At 37.4% G+C, this 22430-nt stretch overlaps 1 protein-coding gene across 1 annotated transcript in view; it reads left to right on the top strand.

Moving 5' to 3' along the window:
- Positions 1–22430, top strand: part of RSF1 (remodeling and spacing factor 1) — a 34008-nt gene that overhangs the window by 2065 nt on the left and 9513 nt on the right. Inside the window, 9 exon segments of the mRNA XM_009587455.1 lie at positions 2390–2482; positions 3178–3383; positions 5392–5549; positions 8975–10749; positions 13246–13443; positions 14638–14742; positions 16383–16462; positions 19835–19889; positions 21196–21305. Coding sequence (XP_009585750.1) covers positions 2390–2482; positions 3178–3383; positions 5392–5549; positions 8975–10749; positions 13246–13443; positions 14638–14742; positions 16383–16462; positions 19835–19889; positions 21196–21305 — 2780 coding nt within the window.

The following is a 22430-nucleotide window of genomic DNA, read 5'->3' as shown; positions in this document are numbered from 1 at the left end:
TCTTTTTTGGAAGAAAATGGCTATAGGGCTCTAGGAATCTGACTTTTCTCCTCTGCACAAGGAATGTATGTGTGACTGGCGTAAAGAACTGGCTTGTCCTAAACATTTTAACAACTAAGAGGAACTATCCAGCTTAGCTGTTTTTTGAGGAACGCGTAGTTGAGTTAATTCAGACTGTGCAAAATGCTTTACTTGGCTATTGTCAAACATATTTTGCATTTTTATACAGATAAGATTTCTCTGGACTGGTCTGTCTGGAACCTTTAGTCCCGAAATTGGCACGTTCTTTACACACTGTCTTTTCTGCCCTGATTATTAGAATTCAGGTGTCTGTAGTCTCACCTGAGCAGACTCCTCCGCTGTGTCTTTCACCTTCCTCTTTCATTGTTTAAAGTGAACATTTGGAGCGTGGTAATAATAAGTGTCGGATGCCATCGTAGCTGCTTTGGAAATATTTGTGCGAGAGATGTTTCAGCGTCTCTTTTGCAGGGTGGAAAGCTGCTGACCACTCTTTAGCATGCAGAAGCCAGCTCCTCCTGCAAGCTGCAGGTTTTTGATCGGTGTGAAACGTCCCCTCTGTGAAGGCAGAGACTAACATTTCAGCGGAGCCTGAATCAATGAGATCTGTAGTTCAGGGTTGTGACAGTACTTGTCAGGAGAAGGCATGATCATCTGGTTTTTAATTGTCAAAATGTAGTCATTTCAGTTTGAACAGATGCTTCATCAGCTCTGATGTCTCTGAGCTTTTGCTTTGACAACCATACATTTCTGTAGCACATGAAACTTCTCATTATTGCTTTCATACTTAATGAGTAAGTAATGAACAGCACATGCCCTTAGCAAGGGTTTTGATATACAGTTTCCCAGCGTTTTTCACACTATATCGTTGAAAATGAGAGAGAAAGCAGAGTAACCTTGTTTTGTGAGCGAGCAGCGATTGTCTCTCGCTGTGAGCTTTGGCTTTGCCTCAGAGAAGTGCGTGTGTAACACTCCTTAACCTCGGAGCAGGAAAAAGTGCTCTCCAGCAGGATTCATTGTGACCAGAGAGCACTCTCTTCACCGTTCTCTGTAGGCTGTAGTTTAAAGTCAGAGTATGATTTATGGTGTGGCTGAGCCGATCTAATTGCAGGCTCACCCTTGGGTCACTTAAGAATCGGTGTCAGTACCAGGGGTAGCGGAGGGTAGGTAGCACGGTTGTGGGTACAGAGGAGGGGTAGCGGCATCTTTCTTGGTTGTAGCTCACGTGGAGTTTTACAACACAAATCAACTGGTCTGTACTGCTGGTGGGTGAAATTTAGGGTTATTTTTGCTGCTGTTTCCAGAGAAAGCTGCTTTCAGATGTGATTTACAAGTTTTTAAGTAGCTTAGTGACTGTATCTTGTGTTTAATAATAATTTGGTGATTGGGAGACTACACTGTTTCGATTGAGTCCATTCAGCAGGCTTTGCTTCCTTGCAGATTGAAGGGCAGCAGTACCTCGTGTGCTAATTTGGAGAGTCGTGATTCAACAGTGGCATTTCAAAATAACCTCGACTGGAGATGTAGCTGTGATTAGCTTTCACCCCCTCCTAACGGGTATTTCCACTAGAATAGCCTCACTGATTGGAGATCCCGCTATGTGTCCTCAATTGATAAGCAGCTCTTCTCTGTTCATGAGAGTTGTCTTAAGCATGTCTGAGTTGTTTAGGAGGAGAGGGAATTCCTTCTCCACCATTATTATTGGAGCTCCTGCTGATTCAATCTATTTATCCTCTATTGCTATTTTTTTTGTGTCCTGGTTTTTTCCCCATTTTGGTGTCATTGAATTTATTTGCTTTAAGTAACTTGAAATTGGCTATACTTACAATATTTTAAAATATTTATCAAATGGCTTAAGGCCCAAGATACTTAGCATTTTCTAAAAAACAGTAATTCCACAGCGTGGAGGGAATATCAGTTGCATTTGTTATCTGCAGTACAGTTGTAGGACTTAGGGGTCCCAAGAGAGCTTGGCAGCTTACGTGCTAAGTGCTGTAAAGACATGTAATAAGAAATCACGTCTACACAAGAGAACTTATATTCTAAATAGACAAGTCAGAAATAGAAAAATGAGAGATTTTGCACAGCAAAGACGAGGGTACCTTCCCAGTTCAGAGTTGTGCTGCCTAATTTAAGAGGTTTAGAGGAGTTGGTGGTGATCAGGACCTCGATGATACACTCTTCCATGGAGATTTACCAGTGCTTCCCAACCTACTCCAGTTTTATTTTTTATTTTTATGTGAGGCTTTCTGACTTGCAGTCCTGAAGAGATCATGTATAATTGTTACTGCAGTAAGGTACTATTAATATAGAAGTTTAAAGTTGCTTTTATCCACTAACCCTAGCAATCTTTTTATTTTGTTTGTGACAGATATGCCAAGAATTCAACAGCACTTGGGCTTGGGAGATGGAAAAAAAAGGATACCTAGAAATGAGTGTTGAATGCAAACTGGGGATTCTAAAGGTACACATTCATCAACTAAGTTTCTAAATGACTTTTTCCATCTTTGCTTAAATATCTTGGAGATTTTGCTTTCTCACTCACTTAAACATCTTACAAATTTAGCTTGACTGAACCATAAGTAGATGTATTACCTGTGGAGCTGATCTTGTAACAGGCACGATACTCAGGGCCGTCGGTTGGGCCCAAACTGAATGTAACACTTTGCATATTTTTCACACTTTGTATGAAACTTTGTATGAAAATTGTTTTGTACTTACTGTTTTGTCAGGAGCTCTTTGCCTGTGCAATACACTTTCTAAAATGTTTATTAGCTTGCAATTAGATAAGCTTATCTGAATTCCAAAGGCAAAGATGGGACTTCATCTTTTCAAGTCTTGAGAAAACTGTCAGGGTTGGTTCCAAGTTACGTATGTGTTTTGTTGTAGAATGAGATCATTTGTACTATGTAAAAAAGAAATTAAAAATAAACTTTCTAAGCTGGCCAGGAAAAAAAAAACAAACCACAAAACAAATAAAAATTGTCTCTCATTTAAAAACAACAAGGTTTGGAAAAAAAAAATGGTAGCTATCACAGATCCAACAGAGGGACACCTAAAAAGAAGTTCCAAATTACATTAAAAGGAAATGAGCTGATTTCCTTATTTCTGTTTATATTTTGATATTTTAACAGTCTTTCTACTTTCTCACTTTTTCAGTATCTCTGTGAATGTCAGTTTGATGACAATCTAAAGTTTAAGAATATAATTAACGAGGAGGATGCCGATGCCATGCGTCTTCAGCCCATTGGTCGAGACAAGGATGGCCTGATGTACTGGTATCAGCTGGATCAAGAGCATAATGTCAGGATGTACATAGAAGAACAGGATGACCAGGATGGATCCACGTGGAAGTGCATTGTTAGGTATTCCTTTTTTCTTCTTTTGTCTTACTTTGTAGGGGGTTTTAGCTATTTGTGACTGGGGTTCAGAAGTTTATTCCAATAAATCTCCATTTCTCACAGAGTAGGATTGATGACAGTGGGATTTTCTGCCTTCGCATCGATGTTCTAGTGAAAAACCACATACAGGAATAATTCACTGATTTGTTGGTAATAGCCAATGTGTTATTTGTTTTCTGGTTAATCAATCTCCAACGGATATATGGAAAGGGTATGAAGAGAAGACACTCCTGAGGACGAGGGCTCCATATTGCTCACTGGCCAGCTAAATGCTTTAGGAAATGGAGGAGGACTCTTGCTTCTTTAACTTCTGCCCTATTACGACAATTATAAGTGGACAGTTTTGTTCTTGGGGGAATTACATTGCAATTTTAACTTCATGGAACTACAAAACTGTTGACAATACAAATAGGCACGAAAAATCTAGAGTAGAATTCAGCTCATAGATCACTAAAGAAGAGGCGCATGACATTGATGCAGACTGACGTGAACATGACTCAGTGCCTCTGGGTCTCAGTTGCTGCAGATGGATCTGTTAATATTTTAATGATATTTTAGCTTCAGATTTATGGTTTTTTGTAATTCTTGTTACATATTTTGTTTTTCACTTTCCTCCTCTATGCAAAGTATACGGGATCTTTCTTACTGGAAAAAGAATTAGCTTGAAATTTGTTTCATATCTATCAGTTGTGCATTTTTAGTTTATCTCCATGTAAACTTCTTTTTTTAATTTGATTAGTTCCGAGTGGATTTTAAACTGGACTCAGCAGAATCAACTCGGACTTAAAAAGTACATAGAGATGTAAAAATAGTCTAAAAAAAGTCAAAGGATAGTTTTTTTTCTGTTTGTAAATATTAATTTTTGTATCTGCAGCTTATTTACATATCCATAACTTTAGTAACCAAGGAAGTCAGACAAAACGGTGTAAACCACTATCAACGGGCCATAAAATGATAAGCATTACTACCAGTGAAATTTAGACAGCTGTTGTGGGTGAATAAAGTAAATGTGTCTAAAGAAACCAATTAAGAGCTGAGCGGTGTTTCTCTCCCCTCATGCGTTATAGACTCCAGAGATCAATGCCAAAAGCGGAAGAAATCAGGGTTCTGCTAGGGAAGTTCTGACACTCCACACTCACAGCAGAAAAACACAGTAATGCATTGTAAAATCTGAAATGGTTTTAAACCCTTGAGATTCCACATCTCAGGGTTGTTGCACTTCCAGGCTTCCTTTTTTTCTGTAAACCTGGGCAAAACAAATTGCTGAACATTCACTTCGAAAAAAGAAATGTGAGAGCTGCCTTCTTATTCTAGTCTATTATGAAAACAATGACTCTTTTTAATTATCACTCAAATTCATTATACATTAAGGTGTTGATTTTTATAGCTAGATGTCCAGTTTAAATAAGGAGTTACAGTGCACTGAGATTTGCATGCATAGAGATGCACGAACAAATTTTCTCGCTATCATAACTCGAGTAGCTGGAATTTTCTAGACAACTTTGTATTGTTCGCTACAAGTGCTTAGGATGGGTACTTGCAAAAAGTATCTAAATTACTTAATTGCTTTTGAAAATTTCATTTGAATGATGTGGTTGCTCCTTTGGTGCATGAGCAGAAAATTACAACTTCCTTTCTCCTGAGAGAAAAAAGAAACCGCAAAGAAAAATCAGTGAGGATTGGTAAGAGGATAATAAAAGAATAATAGTAGCAGCTTGGATCCAAACCCAACAGGACTTGAGTCGAGATAGATAAGGCCCTTCCAAAAAAGTGATTTTATTTTGGTATGGATAAATTGGAAAGTTTCTGACTGCGAAGTTGCAGCCACTCTGGTGGGACAGGTTCTGTGCTTGTATATAAGGTTTTCAGGGCAGCATTCATTTAAGCAGATGGAGTTTGTTTATTTTTTATGAATCCCTTTGGGGTGAGTAAGTGGCTTATCAGACACTATGTTTTTTCTTCTGTCATCTAGAAACCGCAATGAGCTTGCCGAGACCCTGGAGCTCTTGAAAGCACAAATTGATCCTGCCCTGTTGAAAAACAACAGTTCTCAGCAGGAGAACTCATCACGTGAAAGCCCAAGCATAGAAGATGAAGACACCAAAAAGGGTGAAGAAGCATCTACACAAGGTTTTCTGCCTTCTTTTCTCAAATTTTAAATGTTGTGCTGTGGCAATTTTAGAATTTTCAACTTCATGAAAAGTTACTGTGTTAGATTAGGACTTTTTTAAAAAAAAAAACACCAACCAAAAAATGTTTCTGTTCAAAGTAAATCAAGTAAATATTGAATACTTTGAAATTATGAATATTATTGGAGTTTTTTTAGTGCATATTTAGGCTCAAGAGTTTATTTATAAGACAGCTGTGTATAAATTGTTTTCTAAGTAATTTTATTTTTTGCTGTACATTTTGTATAATATTGTAAATACTCGTCATTGTATGTTTTTGTGGAGCATTGAGCTGTTGCCAAACTTCTCCTGTTCTAGCAACATTAAAATTTTAAAAAGAAAAAAAATCTGTTTGTGCAATGCCATGATTGAAATCAATACAGTATTGGGTGTGTTGTTTATTTTTGCTTTTGACTTTGAATCAAAAAATATAGGTTGCTTCCTCAAATGTGTCATAATCTACAAGATTTTTCAAGAATACATGAGCTTAAGTTAAAACAATTTAAAATACTAAAATATTTTAGAAGTGAAGTGGTCCTTAGCTGCCTCCACTGTTCGTATTAACAAAGAACCTTTCTTCCTTCCCTATTATCATGTCATTGCACATATTTAAGAACTTACCTGACTTCCTGGTTTGTGCATTGGTTTTACTAAGTATCAGTATCAGTTAGCCTGAAGTATTTTGTGTTATAAGAATCTGATCTCTTTTAGGTTATGAAAAACTAAAAGCTTGTTATCCCAAGTAATTTTACCCCCGTTACTACCTGGTGTTATCATTTTGTTAAAATTCAGGAAAAGATTTTCACAATCAGAAGCGAAGATTTAAGGATTCCACTGTGTTAGTATGTGTTTCTTCAAATCTGTTTAAGTTAATTTGATATATGGAATTAGCCAAGGCCTGTCTTGGTTCTGAGTATCAAAGAGAAAGACTTGCTATTTTATTCTCATTCTTTGCAACAAACAGTGTAGAACAGAAGAAATAAATAAAACATTTAGATAAAATTTGAGTTGTTGTGGAAGCGTTAGAAGACTACTGTACAAATTGCAGTAAATTGTGATGAACACCAGCAAAATTGCCTTTCAATCTAAGGCACTTCCAATATCTAACTGTGCATATAAGTGACAACATAACCTGCGTGGTTACTGACACTGCAGAATTAATTCCAAGTACTGATCTTGCCTTTGTCTCACTAAAAATTGATCAAGCCAGCTTAAATCATCTAATCGAGATCTCCACTTCAGATACAATTTTACTTGACCTTGAATTCAGGAGGAGCCGTTTGAAAACATTTTAATGAATGTCCCCACTGTAGATAAGTCCCCAAATCCTATGGCACACTCACTTGGGTCAGTACTTGCATTAGGCTGTGTACTGATGCAAAATCACTCCTAGGCACTAGTCCCGTCTATGTAATGAATAATGACATTACTTATGTGTGCAGTCATTTCAGTGCAGTCAGTGTATTCTTTCAGTTGAGAAGCTTTACTAATTCTTCCTAGTAGTCCAAGGACGGCACTCAAAGCCCTTCTAAGGTACAGTGAAAATATATTGGAAGACCTGATACCTGTTTGCTTTGGCCACTTCCCAAACAGCGTTAAATTAGTTCATACAAAAATAAGGTAAACTGAACCAATGCTTACATGTTTTTTACTAGCCTGATTGATTGACTCGAATAGTGTTAAGACGACTTGTGCATCAGCTGAGTCATTTTGCATGTATGAAATGCTTTACAAGCAGTTCAGGGAGTTAAGCTACAGAAACAACTGTTGATTTTCAGTATAGAGAAGTTTTGGGGATTCTGGTGATCCTTGATGTTAGAAATTTGGGAGAAAGCAGTAGGTGACGGGAAGAAATGGTTGAGCAATGTTCAGACAGAGAGAAGTGACGGGAGGATGAAAGAATTCAAACACAGAAAAAATATGGTGACGGGAAGAAATGGTTGAGCAATGTTTAGACAGAGAGAAGTGATGGGAGGATGAAAGAATTCAGACACAGAAAAAATACCTCATTCTCACTGTTACAGACAAATGTCTTTAAAGAGGCAGCTTTTACGTTACGAGGGCTCAGAGTGGGGACCACTTCTATGAAGGGTAAAAAAACAGCCTTGAGCCTTCAAAATGTTATCGCTGCCAGTGCCTTAGAGATGCATCTCTCACTGCTGTACTAATTGCTGATACTTATTTGGATACATGCTTTGTATTTGAAAATATTCTAAAACCTATGAATTCCTTCTCACCACTCTTTTCTAAAATGCTTATTTTCTTTAATGTACTAAGTTAGCTGTCATGTACTTTCTCCTTGTATATTTCTAACCACTTTGGGAAGCTCTCATCTTGGAAAAGAATTACACTAGTGTGGAGGGAGAGAGGTGAGGTAGAAGAAAAAAATCATCCTTTTGTTTGGAGTTAGGGCACACTTGCAGTTACATCTTCCAGATGGTAGAAGATGCTGTTATGGTATATGTAGTGCTATTATGTTTGCTTTTTTCTAACTAGTTCTATCCCTAGCTGACTCAAAAATATAGTAAAATAAAAAAACCTGAGGTATTAAGAGGCTGCGGTAATGATAAATAATAGGCTTAAGTACATAGTAACAAAATAGATGGTTTCTTCTGAATGCTGGAACTGTACTTTAAGCCCTAACGATCTAAAAATGACTTAGCAAAGTAGGCATAACCTAATTCTTTAAGCTCTGCAGGTTTTTCTGGCATATGCTACTACTCACTGTGCTTGTTTTAGAAGTGAATGTAGAACATTGTCTGTTACCTGTGTGTTGACAGTACATAGGAGATGTAGTCATCGTCCAGAGAATCTAGGTGAATTTTGCCATAAGCTATAATGTTGAACGTCTTCTTTTTTCTCTGAACTGTTGAAATACAATAGTTAAGTATTTCTTGAAATAAAAACGTGTACAAACAGGGGACTGATTTCTATGTGGAATTTCACTTGAAGATCATGGAACCTTACACCATGATCTGGTTTGTGAAATAATTCAGAAACTCAAGTGAGACATCCAGTTGATGCTTTGTGTGTTCACTACTTAGGTTTTATGTATCTTCTGAAAGTATTGTGGTACTACTGAAGAAGGGGCTGAGATGTCTGTATAAAGAAGGATAAGTCTAGAATTCTGCTGATAGCTTCTGAAATTTAGGTTTATCTTGGTATATAATTAAACTGAACTGTGATTCTTAGCTAAAAATTGGCAACCGACTCGTTTAATGACAGTGTTAGACAAGCCAGATTCCTAATAATTCCGTGAGAGAAGATTAATTTGCGGGGGGGACTTTGGGTTGTTGGGTTTTTCAGACACGCCTTTGTTTTGATGAATGCTCTTTGAAATCCTGTAGGTCCCCTGGTTGTTTCATAGTTGTTTTTCTCTGTCAACAGAAAACCAATTAAAAATCAAAGAAGAAAAAGAGGAAGTGGAGGAAAAGTCAGTGGAATTGGAAAGCCTTCCTCTTCCTGTGGTCAAAGACGACGAAAATATGCCGAAAATGGAGAAAGTGGAAGAAAAAGAAATTGTAAAATTGCCAGTAATAGTAAAATTAGAGAAACCTTCAGAATACAATGAAGAAAAGCAAACTGTCAAAGAAGAAAGTGACTCCTTTAAAGAAAATGTCAAGCCTGTTAAAGTAGAGGTGAAGGAAAACAAAATAGAACCAAAAGACTTAAAAGAAGTAAAAAGTTGCACGGACAAAATAGCAGTTCATGAGCCGGAGAGGTTAGAATTTTGTGTTAATGTCAAAACTCCCCAAGAAATTGTGGAGAAATCTATGGAAGAAAGTGAGAAACTTAAAAATGACCAGCAAGCAAAAATACCGCTTAAAAAGCGAGAGATCAAGCTCACAGATGACTATGACAGTCCGATAAAGGGGCCCCTATGTAAATGTGTTACTCCAACAAAGGATGTCTTGAAGGAAGAAGGGAAACCAGAAGAAGAAGCTTTTAAGAGAGTCCCTACAATTACTGCTTTATGTCCTGATGGGAAAGTGCTAGTAAATGGAGAGGTTAGCTGTGAAAAAATAACCCCAAGTGTCATACAAAATAGTAAGTCGGAACACTCTGCTAGCACAAAGGAAGACAGCAGCTCATTAAAAGAGAGAAATGGAAAAAGTGGGGAAAAGGTATCAGACTCCCTAAAGGTGTCAGACTCCCTAAAAGTATCAGACTCCCTAAAGGTATCAGACTCTGTTAGTAAAATCATAAAAGCGTGCGAGGTTGAGAAAAATGCAGTAACTGTGGTGAAAGAGATAGGGGCTGTGGTCTCTGAGGTTTCTAATCAGAAAGTGCCTTTAAATGAGGAATCTAGTCCTGTGGAAAAAGAATCCCTTGACAGCACAGCTACTGAAATGGTAGTGGAAGAGTCTTCAAACTCTGAAGACTGTGCCAAAACAACTGAAGAGAAACTAGCCATGAAAATCAAAAAGGACAGACTACCGCCACCCAAGGAATGTTTAGAGAAGCTAGAGAAGTCCACAAATGCATCTGCTCCTGCAGAACTGCCCAAGCTTGCACTGTCTGATGAAGAGACTTTGAAAAGTAAAGGTGAGTCTGAGGAGAAACCTGATTCTCCAAAAGCTGCTGAGACACCCCCTTCATCTACTTCTCCCGTTACTTTAGAGAAGCCTGTTTCGGAAAAGGAGGGCTCTGACAGTAAAACGGCTCTACCCGAGGAGAGCAAAGTAGAAGAAAAATCCAGCCCTGAAAAACAAGAGGAAGAGCTGGAAGCTGCCAAGACAGAGCCAGATAGATCAGATGATGCCCATGCTTCTAATCTAGAGGACTCCTCAGAGAGTAAAAAGGAATCTCCACTACCTAAAAGCAAATTTAAATATAAGCTAGTTTCTGAAGAAGAAAGTTGCGCAACAGATAATAAAGAAATAACTTCTGAAAGACAGAAAGAAGGAATTAAGTTAACAATCAGGATCTCCAGTCGGAAGAGAAAGACAGAAACACCGCCAGAAGAGGTCAGCATTGGCCGCACATTAAGGCGATCTCCAAGAATATCCAAGCCTACTCCAAAAGTTGTGGAGACTCGGGATCAGAAACCTGACAAAAAACGACCTGAAGAGGAAGAGGAGAAACCTGCAGCAGCACAAAAACCGGAACGAAAAGAAGATGCAAAAAACCAAGAGAAGGAGTCAAATTCTAAGGTTAACAAGGTAATACAGTTTTATTACCCGGGAATAAAGAATACCCACAGTCTTATCTATAAGGAGAATATACGCTTACATAGGAATTTTGAGGATTTTGTTCCTCTGGTCAGCTTTTGCAAGGAACTGGCTTTGCAATCCAGTTAGTGGACTCGACAAATCTAAAAACACCCCCTAGGAGAGTGTTGACTTACCGGTTTATAAAATCTGTCATTTAACCTAAACTAAGTAGACCAAGTCAACCAGAGTGAATTCTTCTAAGAAATGAAATGATCAGACCTGAGTCAGTCTGGCTGAGTGGCTGAATGGAGACTTCTAGCTCCTGTGGATTTACTAGATGGATACTTGGTGTCTGGTTGGTCAGGATGATCGTAAGCCAAAAAGGAACCAACAAATGGTGAAGAATAAAAATATTATGACTTCTGTTTCTAGGTGAAGCTAAAGTTGTTGTTGTGGTGAGTTCATGATATAATTTAGCTTTTCTCATACATGGGATATACGTTTTACTTTGGGTGGAAGTATCTTTTTTCATGATAAACTTTAGATCTTAAAAGTATGTCAGGTAAATATAACAGAAAAAGTTAAACATACATATGTATAGTGTGCTTCTAAGTCTGTGTAATTATAAACACCTTTTATTATTTATTTTCCATTTTTTTCTGGATATGGAGTACAAAACAAAAAAGGAATAAAGAGTCTGTATTTTTAAGTGTACTCTTTTTATATCAACTTGAAATCCATTTAATTTTTCCACTGCTACACATTTCTGTACTGATTTTTGTAGTTCTGCCAAAACATTCACTTATTTAGGAAGTTTTCTTTCACATACTGCTATATTGAATAACCTTCATAAAGTGATCCATTGATTTTACAATGAATGATAACATTTATACTGAAAAATCCTGTCATATACATAAACAAACACAACAATTTTCACTTTAAAAATTAATTTTAAAATTTTCATTTAAAAATAAATTAAAATCATAGTGATTGTAAGTCCTACAAGTAGTTTTAATTTTGAAGTACTGTGGCTGTAGGAGTTTTAACTTGATCTCTTTTTCTGAAAGATACAGAGATCTAAAAATACTTTTCCAGGGAGATTCTGAAATAAATATGGTAGAGAAAGAAGTGTGAAACTAGTAAGCTTCTGTCATTTTATCAAGATCAAAAATACCCAAATCTTTAATAGGATATTTTATATTTGTTTTAAAGAAGGGCCGTTAGAAAATAGGTTTGAAATGATGATGGTACATGATGAAGCCTAAATTTAAACTATTATTATCATGGATTTAAAGTACATTTGCTACTAAAGTTTAGTGAACAGTAAAATCAATAAAGAGCTGGAAATTAACGTTAAGAACCCGAAACAAAATTTTACTAATATGACAAATACTGCTTTGGTACAAGTCCGTCCTGCAGGATAAATAGAATATTTTGTACATTTTATTTTATTCAGCTCGTTCAGGTCAATGAGTAGTTTAGTCAAAATTAAAAAATGTTTTCAGTTGGAATAGCTTGAAAAGTTATTTTCCTTCTTCAGTGTCTGGTGGGGAGAAACAGTTGTGAGAGAATGACGTCTATGAGAAACAATTCAATTAATGGGAAGAAAAGTTTTTTCTGTTTGCTATGTTGCTTTCAATATAGTTGCAGAAAGTAGTTTTAACTAATACAAAATGATATTCTGAATTTTAACTGAATTCTGTTTTTCATCCAAAATATATTTTAAACAAATAACTAGTGAAGCTTAACACATCTAGAGAATAAGAGATGTCATTTTCCACTGTTTAAAATAAAAAGGTGGAAAGTAAATGCATGGTAAGATATGTGGTTGCTTTACTAAGGTAGATATGATACAAAGGGGTAGATTTGATTAGCCTCTCTGATTAGCAAAAAAGAAGCATCAACTGAATCAGTTTTCACTTAAGAAAAATAATGGAAAAGTATAAATGTGAAAGAAGACCTTGATATAAGTTATGCACTTAGAAGGTGCAATGATATTATTTCAGAAAAGTATGCCCATCTTAGAGGAAAGCACCAGAAACACCTAAGTTAATATACTTGTTAGAGTGCAAACATGTTTTCTAAAGCGAAATAAAAGACAAACTGTACATGGAGGAAAAAAAAAGAAAATATTCTCTTTGCATTGAGGAAAGCTATCATCAAAAAGTCATAAAGCTTAAATGTGGAATTTACCATGTTCACGAGCAAGTTTACCGTGTCAAAATAGAAAAAAAGGGGCTGAGTGACAAATTTGTCTTCCTACTTTTAACTCTTATTTGAGAGTTTCTGCAGGTAGATAGGAATTTTTCTCCCTTTATTATCTTGTTGCATTTTAAGGCTCTTTGAAAGACAATCTATTCATTGAAATACCCTGTTGTAAATTTACTGCAACTGTTCTGATTGAAATTAATCACTTCACTGTAGAGACAGATATTTTTTTAAGATCTGGGAAGAAACTCTGTAAGCTTCCTTTGTGTTTTCTCTTTCAAATGGTATGTCTCATAGAGAAGCAAAGTTCGGTGGACAGGTACGCGAACACGTGGCAGGTGGAAATACTCAAGTAATGAAGAAAGTGAGGACTCAGAGAGTGAAAAAAACTCTGATGAGGAGGAGGAAGAGGAAGAAGAGGAGGAAGAAGAAGCTGCACCTGCTGATGACGATGAGCCGTGCAAGAAGTGTGGCCTTCCCAATCACCCTGAGCTGGTAGGCTTTGGGGGAAAGCTGCTGTTGGCTGTTGTGTCAGATTTGGTGGATTGGCTTTGGTGGTATCTGAAGGCGGATGATCCTTTGAGTTGGCTGTATGTAGGAGTACCTGAGTTTACCTTTAATAAGGAGGGAAAGAAGTTATTTCTTCTGTTTACCACCTCTGAAATGTCTTCTTTTATGAGGTATAACACAATTTAGCCCATTGAGAACTGATCTGGGTGAGGCTTTGAGGTTGTGCCTGCAATCTCAATGAATACAGAGGAGACAACATTAAAAAAACCAGTATCAGTGCAACGTGTGCACTCCAGTGTCTTGTGACATGGTCACAGCTACATAGTCATCCCCGTTGGATACAGCTGCACATCACCCTGAGGACTGCATATAGCAAAATCCCATACAGAAGGAGCACAGCAAGCTTTCAGTATTTCTGATGTTTATGTTTATGGTTCTGGTTCATCAGCAGTAGATATCATCATGAATTCCTCTGTTTATCTGGGAAATCATAACGCGCAGTCCTGCGATGAATCCACAAAATACGCATACTCTCAGGTGTGTGACAGCTATCCTAGCATAGTTGAGACAAAGTTCGAACTTTAAGATGTTAGAGAGAAATATTGCAGTAGATAGTCACATCGCTTATGTCAGCTTTGTTCCTCAGTTTTAAAGGAAAGGGGTGTCTCAAGTTTTACCCAGCTAAGTACAAACTCTAGTAGTTGCCTAGTTCTGTTTATCTCTAAGAGTCTGCAAGGCTTTGTCTCTACCGTTCGGGACATAAAATCATCCTGATTGAGGAAATGGCCAGGCTTCCTTCATGCGGACATGAATGTACAGGGAAAACTGTTCACATCACATCTTGTCCAGATGCAGTTTCCCCCTTACTCCGGGATCTGGAAAGCATTACCAGATTCCACACTATGGGCACACAAAGTATGTAGTCCAGTAGTACTAAGTGCCTAAGAACACGTAGGAAATCTGGTCTTAAAATAGAAAACTGTGCTACATAAACTTCCCCATAAAAACCACCCCTGGCCCCGTAAACATCTAGTGATAAGTGATACAGGATTTTTTTTTTGTTTTGGCACAGTCCAAAGTATTTGTAAAGCGCTTCTGTGTTGGCTGGTGAAATAGTTCTGGAGCTTGTTACATGTTGTGAATGCCAAAAAATACTCGTGATTCATTTTGTTTCTACAGATTTTGTTGTGTGACTCTTGTGACAGTGGATACCACACAGCCTGCCTTCGCCCTCCTTTGATGATAATCCCTGATGGAGAGTGGTTCTGCCCACCTTGCCAGCATGTATGGTTCTTATTTGACTTGACTGTTCTCCTTTTCAGCTTTACTTGCAGTTGTGGGGATTTGTTGAGAGTTTAACAAGTTCTTTTATCGTTTTTCTGTTAAAAAATAGACTGTGATGGATTGTAGGGATGCTGATCTTCCCTCTTGCCCATTAGTAAAACTGAGTTTTGGGATGTGGTTTTCCTTTCCCTTTTTTCTGCTAGTGATGAATGACTGACATGTACATGGGAATCTCCAACCACGCTGGTCTTCTCCCATCTTTGGTTAAATTACCTCAACACTAACATAGTATTGAAAATATAATGTCTTAATTTTTCCAAAAAGAAACATCATGTTATCATCCTGGAGGGGGAAGCAGTAGGCAGCAAGGGATGGATTGGTGGCCAAAGCAAGCAGATGTTTCTGAACTGCTGTTCCTTCTTCAGAGACATTTGCTCAGGAGCTGGTTAGAGAAAGCTGCTATTTCTAATGAGTCTTACAGTGTAGTTTGCCTCTGCTGGGAAAGCCAGCGTTGTCCTTGTCAAGTAATAGACAAGCATGAACACCTTTTTTGAAGGTTAGAAGCTGCTTCTGCCAAAAAAAACCGCATAGTGCACATGTCTAGTTTAATTTAATGTACATCTAAAATAGCAACATTTGCAGGGATGTGCTTGGGAGGATTAGCTATAGAGAGTGTGATGCTGTTCTTGTTAAGTTACTGGGGGACCATTTATGCACATATTCAGAATAATCTGCCTGATCCCAAACCTCTTCCTTGCTTTTAGAAATTCTTTGCCAAAAGGGCTGTTGCCCTGCACAACGCTAGTCACACTGGATATGACGTGATACGGCTGTATTGAGCATTGATTTTTAGTTGTCTTCTGAGGAGTATTTTTAAGTAGTGATGATTTTGAATATGTAAGAATGTTTTCTTTACACAATTTGGGATTGCAGCTTGTAGTTAGAGCATCTCCTTGCTCTGTTGCTGTTTAGTAATTTTTAATATGAAAAATGACAGATTTGTAAAAGCGTGATGATGATCCTTGGAAATAGTACAATGAAGGCATTAACATGGAATAAGGCACAGTTTGCCCATAAAAAGTCATTTTTACATATGGCTCCTTGAGTATTAAGTAGTGTTCTAGGATATGGAACATTTGGTAAGAAAATGATCCTGAAGTGTATCTCTACTTTTTACTGTAGTGCCCAGAGACTCGTGTTCTCCAAAGATTAAAATAAGGGACAAGCAGATATCACTGTGTGTGTACGCATTCAGGTTTCTGTATGTATGTTATGTATGTCTATGAAATCTCAGGTTTCTCTGAGGCAAAGTTGTAAATACCAACAAAAATGTGGTACTAAGTTAGAAATGTGTTTATTCTAAACATCTTTAATACTTGCTTTAGGCACATTGCTTCCTACAGTAAATGCCAGTTACTGGGAGGATGCATCTCTATAGCAGTTCACGGTGAAGCACGTGTGTTTTAGGAAGACAGTCTTTGTTGTAAAGCCTTGTTCATCGAAGAGGAGCCTCCAGTGTAGCAAGGCACTCGCCCTTCTTCCAGACAAATATAGAAATAGTGAATGAAGTGTCCGAACATTAGTTCGACGTGAAAATGGTTGGTTATGAAAGAAACTAATATTGTGTTTCATTCCTTTAGAAATTACTCTGTGAGAAATTAGAAGAACAATTACAAGATCTGGATGTTGTCCTAAAGAAGAAGGAGCGTGCAGAGCGCAGGTACTATTGTTTGGTTGCGTTCACAGCAAGCTGCTATGCAGAGGGGTAGTAATAACTTAGCATTAAAATAACTGGGGACCAGGGAGGAAAATAGCAACGAGACGGAATTGGTAAGACCAGTTTTGACTTCCCACTGATTATTGGTGGTGTAGTGCTGGGAGAGCTTGCAAGAAGGGAGAAAAAGTCCAATAATTGGAAAAGATAAGCAAATACATTTGTAATAAACTTTGGTTAAGGTACCTGAACACAAATTTGGCTTTCCTATACCAGTAGTTAAATGGTTTTCAGCGCTGGTTCAGCTGCATGTGTTAGTAATACTGTCAGCTGCGTGTAGAGTTCCTGCTGTAAACAAGGTTAAGTCCTGACTTTGTTTCAAAGGTCCTCCAGGTTAATGTGGTTTTTCAGTCTTGTTGCTTTAGATTCTTTTAAACTTTGCCGAATTTACAAGATTATACAATTGCTGTAGCGCAGTGGGTCAGCTGAATTACAACTTTGAATGAAATTTTGTGTCCACCCCTGCCATTACTGAAGGCTAAATGCAAACCGGTCTCCTGCATTTATGAACAACATTCTTAATATTTGGAACATCCTATCTGCAGTTTTCAGACCTGAAAATGAGGGACATGAAACACAGTCTGCATAATTTACACCTTTTAGGACATACATTGAGTACTTTGCAAAATTTAATAACATCCGTATGCATTATTAAACAAAACTTTGCATGAATTGTATCTTAAAAGGCAAATTTCACCAGAAGGTGAGATCCTTTTAAAGATAGTAATTGAGCAGGCTTATATTTGTAGCAGGTACTGTAATATCACATGGGTTGTAGTGATTCAGTGCTGGGAAGAGCAGAGCACAATCCGTGTCTGTTTTCAGCTTCCTTCCAATCTCCTCTTTGTTATTGCTGTTGCAGCAGCAACAATGATAGTGACAGATCAGGTACCAACTGTTCCTAACACTGCTACTTCTGCTCAGAGTGGATCTAGATCACACTGTGGTAAAATTATCCGTGGCTTGCCAAGTCTAGTGAATTTGTAGCTTTGGGAACGAAACTATTAGCTATTTTTATGAGTGAGCTCAGCTTACACACAGCCTCCATCTGTGCAGGAGTATGGGACACAAAGGAACTGTGTCTGCTGCTCTGCTTTATGGTGGGAAGACTCATTACTAGTGAACAGTATTTTTGGACATACTTCGGTAAATATTCTGCTGGCAAACATTACATGGAATGCAAGCTTTTTCCAGTCTGTCTTGCTTTCTCGAAATCACTAGTGTTGCATAAAAATACAATCTTTTAATGGTTGCAGGAGAGCATACAATTGATATTATAGCACTTTTCAGTGTCTGAAACAGATGTTTAACAACCGTTTTGCAATCTGATCCTCATACAAAGTGAACCTCATTTTTTCTGTTGTATATGATGAGGCTGATTTTTTAAATTATTTTTTAAAGTCTCTTAAAAAGAGAAATGAGCTTGGCTTATAAAAGATTTCATGATACAATAGTTGAATATTGAAGTTTTTCAACTTAATGGTGGTATATTTTAGCGAATTGTGAGGTAAAAAGGCTGAAGGATTATAATGCTAGAAGAAATTATAGTCCTTATTACAGCTTGTTGTAAAAGTTAAACGAGGTTGGTTGTTTGGGGCACAGAAATATTTTAATGTAATGTTTCTGTAAAATCACAGTGCATGTTGTCTGTCTTTTTGGCAAAGAGAAGAAAACCAACTGTCTCATCGTGGGCACACACACTTAATAGATACTCTGAACCAGGGTTATTATTGTGCTTTTTGAACTAGCGATACTGTCGTGCTCTTTCAGTTATTCTCTAGCTTTCAGGAATCTGGCTGAAATTGATTCAGCTGCTCATTCTTACACATCCCCAAAGCGTTACGTCGCAGATTTTTTTAATGAAAGCTTTAGGTTTCATATTGACTTACAAATACATAGATCAAAGTCATACCTTTATTTTTTTTCTGTTCATGAATTGAAGATGCTACTGCAACAACCTGGCTGAATTTCAGGTTTCTCACGTACACGCTAACCATGTCCTACCACCAGCTAGAGGGAGTGGACATTAAATCTTTTATGGATGCCCCTTTTAGTTCATGTTAGAGACTCTCAGACATTCTTGATAGAAAATCCCTCTGGGGACTACTTCTCTGCTTCTCCCAGGTCAAATCAGGTGGAGTACTTCCTTTCATGCACACTGTTATGACTTCCCTGTAGCAACTTTTGCAGCTGCTTCATGAGAGAAAATGTTTTCTGGATTCGTCTAGGAAGAATTCATAACTAGTCAGTGCTTATCTGCACCTATCATTGGAGACCCGGTGATTCAAATGTTTAAGCTATTGGTTAAAGTGTTGAGCTTCTGTGTACTACATACTAATAAGGAATGCATTAGATACTTCATTTTGCATTTCTTTTTAAGACCTTTACCTCAGCAGGATTGGCTTGTTTCATTTGGTAATTTCCTAAGCAGAGTGTACTCAAGCCAGGGAGGAGAAAAGCAGATCTGGAAAGCCTCACTGATCATGTTTGAAAACAGCTGAATTTTTCTCATCTCTCCTGTCTCTTGATGTTTTGCATCACAAGAAATGAGAAGTGGAGGAAACTATCAAAGACACTTGCTGAATACTCAAAGGTTTACATTTCTAGTTCCTTTCTCATTTTAGGAGTTGTATTCATTGCCTTAAGATGCTATTTTAATTCATTTTCAAGAGCATACTGATTTTGCACGGTGTATGACAAAATTCTTCCTCATCCAGCAAATCTCATGGTGCTCAGATGGATGAAAATTTCTTTTGATCTATCAGTTTGGAGAACTGACATTAGGAGACAAAACCAATTTACTTTTATACGCAGCCAGAAATTTCAATTTAGATATAATGATACAGAGTAGTCAAAGTTCATGGTCTTTTTGGCTGTAAAACAACCTAAAATCCATTTTTTCTCTTTGTCAGTATTACTTTAGGAACCATGCTTGTTCATGTTATTTAATAAAAAATACTACGTTAGATTCTTTCAGTAAAGAGTTCTCCAGGAGGTTATTTGGATAAAAATGTATAGTGCAGAAGGCTCGTCAGAAGACTTTTAAAATTTACTTACAGCCAATTCAATCATTTCTGTGGTGCCCACGATCTTCAAGTACTGTTGTTTGTCAGAACTTTTTGGAAATCTCTTACATTATGCATGCAGGAAGATGTACTCTTATGACATTGAGCACATAATTCTAACTAAAATAACTGTTTTCAGTTGGAGTCAGTTTGCCTAGCGATAGTAAGAGCTTCAAACGGTGCTAATTACAGCATTATTTTAGATATCTGCAGTCTTTCTGTAAGCTTATTTTCATTTTTTTCTCTCCTAAAGAAAAGAGCGATTGGTGTATGTGGGTATCAGTATTGAGAACATCATTCCACCTCAGGTAAGTTCTGTGTCTGTGTTGTATTATTGTTTTATTTTCCAAACTTCTCAGGGAAGAAGTTTCTCAGTGGTGTGTTAGAAGTGCTAGTAGCATCTTGGATAGAAAAATCAATCTATATGCAGATCAGAAATAATTCTAGACCCTTTGTTTTAGACTGAGATTGAATTTAGCAGAGAAGCCAAGGGAGCTTTATCGTGTTTATTAGAGCCAACTGGGGCCACACAGAGTCCTCTGTCAGTGAAGCATCGCAGAATCGCCTCCCTACCCATGACAGTTGGGTTTTGAGTAGAGTGCCCTACAGTTCTGTAATTTATAAAGGTGGGATTCAATTTATTTAACTCTGGTGTCTGCTATATAGTTATCTAGGTCTGAGCTAATTGCCATGGCTTTTTTTTGGAACTGATGGAAACAGATGTTTCTGGCTTATGATTCAGAGGGAATATGTAGTATCTATTAGAAGCATAACATTTGCCTCCAACAAATGTATATTGAAGTCACATGTTGTTAAAAACTATAAACATTTAGTGTTTTATTAACAGATGCTTTTATATGGTTTCCCTTTACAGAAGAGGAAAAATGTTTTTATGTGGAGAACAGCCTCTTCTCACTTCTTAAATACATTTTAAAGTGATTCTCTTGAAGTCTTAGCCAAATGCCTTCGTCCAAAATTATATAATCTGTTCCTTGCATGAGAGTTTAAAATGAAACTTTTGTTTGTTTTAAACATAGACTTTCCACTCTGTAATAAAGCTAACTTTCTCCCCCTGTCTCTGGATTACAGAAAAATGGTAACAGATTTTACCAACTTGCAGAAGAGTCTATGGCTGGGAGCAAACATTTGAAAAATTCAGCCTGGGGGCAGATTTTTTTTTTTTAAATTAATAACTTGGAAACAATATCGTAAAATTAACCAGCGTGGAACTTTATTGAAACCGCACCATGTAAAGGTGTCCCTGTGCTCAGTATGTAGAGATTCTATCAAAAATTTGTTCAGCTGCTGCATTTGCTAGTCCTGGGAGTATCACCCGAGGCATGATGTCAGTGTTGTAGTATAAACACAATGATACAATAGCCTGAACCCTTAAACTCCGTATTTGTGAAATTATGTAGCCAATAAGGGCAATAGGTGCGAGTGTTCACGTGAACTCTGCTGGAACAAGTAATTATTTAGAAGCCAAAATGTGTTGTGTTGGGCATATGAGCTTTCTAGATCATACGAGTATCTGTATCATACGAGTTCAGTCACAATGAGTGTGGAGGGAGGGGGGCGATAAAGGTTTTTGACACTTCTGTCTTACGTGAACAGGAGCCAGAAATACCTGAAGGTCAGGAAGAAAAGAAGAAAGATTCCAAAAAGCCAAAATCAAAGCTGCTTGAAAGGAGGTCTACCAGAACCCGAAAGTGCATAAGCTACAGGTCAGCAGCTTGTTTACATAGCTTGTAAAACAAAGAAAAGTCATGCTGTCGTTTTCTTTCTCAAGCAACCCACCACTTCTCATGCACACTTTTACATTTAAAAGAGAGGCCCAACTAAAGAGTCTTTGTTCTTTCCTCTGAACACTGGTTACGCTTGATGGTTGTAAAAGCATATGAGGTGGTATAGTGAAGGGATGATGCATAAAAAAAATAAAATGTATATGGTGCTTTGTTCAGGAACACTGGAGAAGGTTTTGGTGTTACTGCAGTTTCTGGAGTAAGTTAAAGCAGGTGAATCATACCTCTCCTCTCCTAAGGGAGACTTATGCTTGTGTCTAAAGGCCTTAAATTCCCCTCTCTTTTTTCTTCCCTCCTTACAGCTTCTTTACATGAAAGAGGCATGAAACTTAAAATGCAATTATGAGACAGTACATCTAAAAATGGTCTGTAAGTCTTTAGAGAAATTGTGATAAAAATGCAATTAGTAAATTAGAACTCCAAGATATTTAGACTCTGCACATTCTGAAAGTAGAACAGGTCACTGAAGTTTCCAAAAATTCAGCATGATCTTAATATTATCTTTTGTTCTCAGTGTATTACCAAAGTGTTTTCTAAACTGTTTTCTAAATAATTCCTTGAGGGGCTCCATATCCTCTTCAGTCCACCAGGCCTTTCGGGATTAGAGACGAATGTGGTTGCCTGAGAGCCTGTGGTTTTTTGTCCCAGCTGCATTAGGAATATATAAAAAAAAGAAGTATTACCTTTCCTGTACTTGTTCTATGTAGACCTTTATCATCAAAAATTAGAACATTACAACTTTGAAATCCTTCCAACAACAACCATGATTAAACTCATAGTCAATCTGTTTTTGCTGTTGAGGAGAGACATGGCATTTGTATACGCTGAGTTTTCCAGCCTGTTCAGAAAACTCAGTCTGACCTTCCTTAGCTGTTGATTTTTGGTAACTTCTTAAATTAACAGCAGAAGCCACAGTTACAAAAATGCTATTGCTGCTTTAGGAAATTAAGTATTTCTGTAAGGAACATTATGCCACAGGCAAGATTAGATAGATTTGGTCAGGCAGCATCTGACCAGGAGAAAAAAAATCTTGCCTGTAGGGTATCT

The sequence above is a fragment of the Fulmarus glacialis genome, unplaced genomic scaffold (genome assembly GCF_000690835.1).
Source record: "Fulmarus glacialis isolate BGI_N327 unplaced genomic scaffold, ASM69083v1 scaffold11911, whole genome shotgun sequence".
Lineage (NCBI taxonomy): Eukaryota > Metazoa > Chordata > Aves > Procellariiformes > Procellariidae > Fulmarus > Fulmarus glacialis.
Note: the sequence above shows the minus strand (reverse complement) of the source record. Positions and strands in the feature narration are given on the sequence as shown.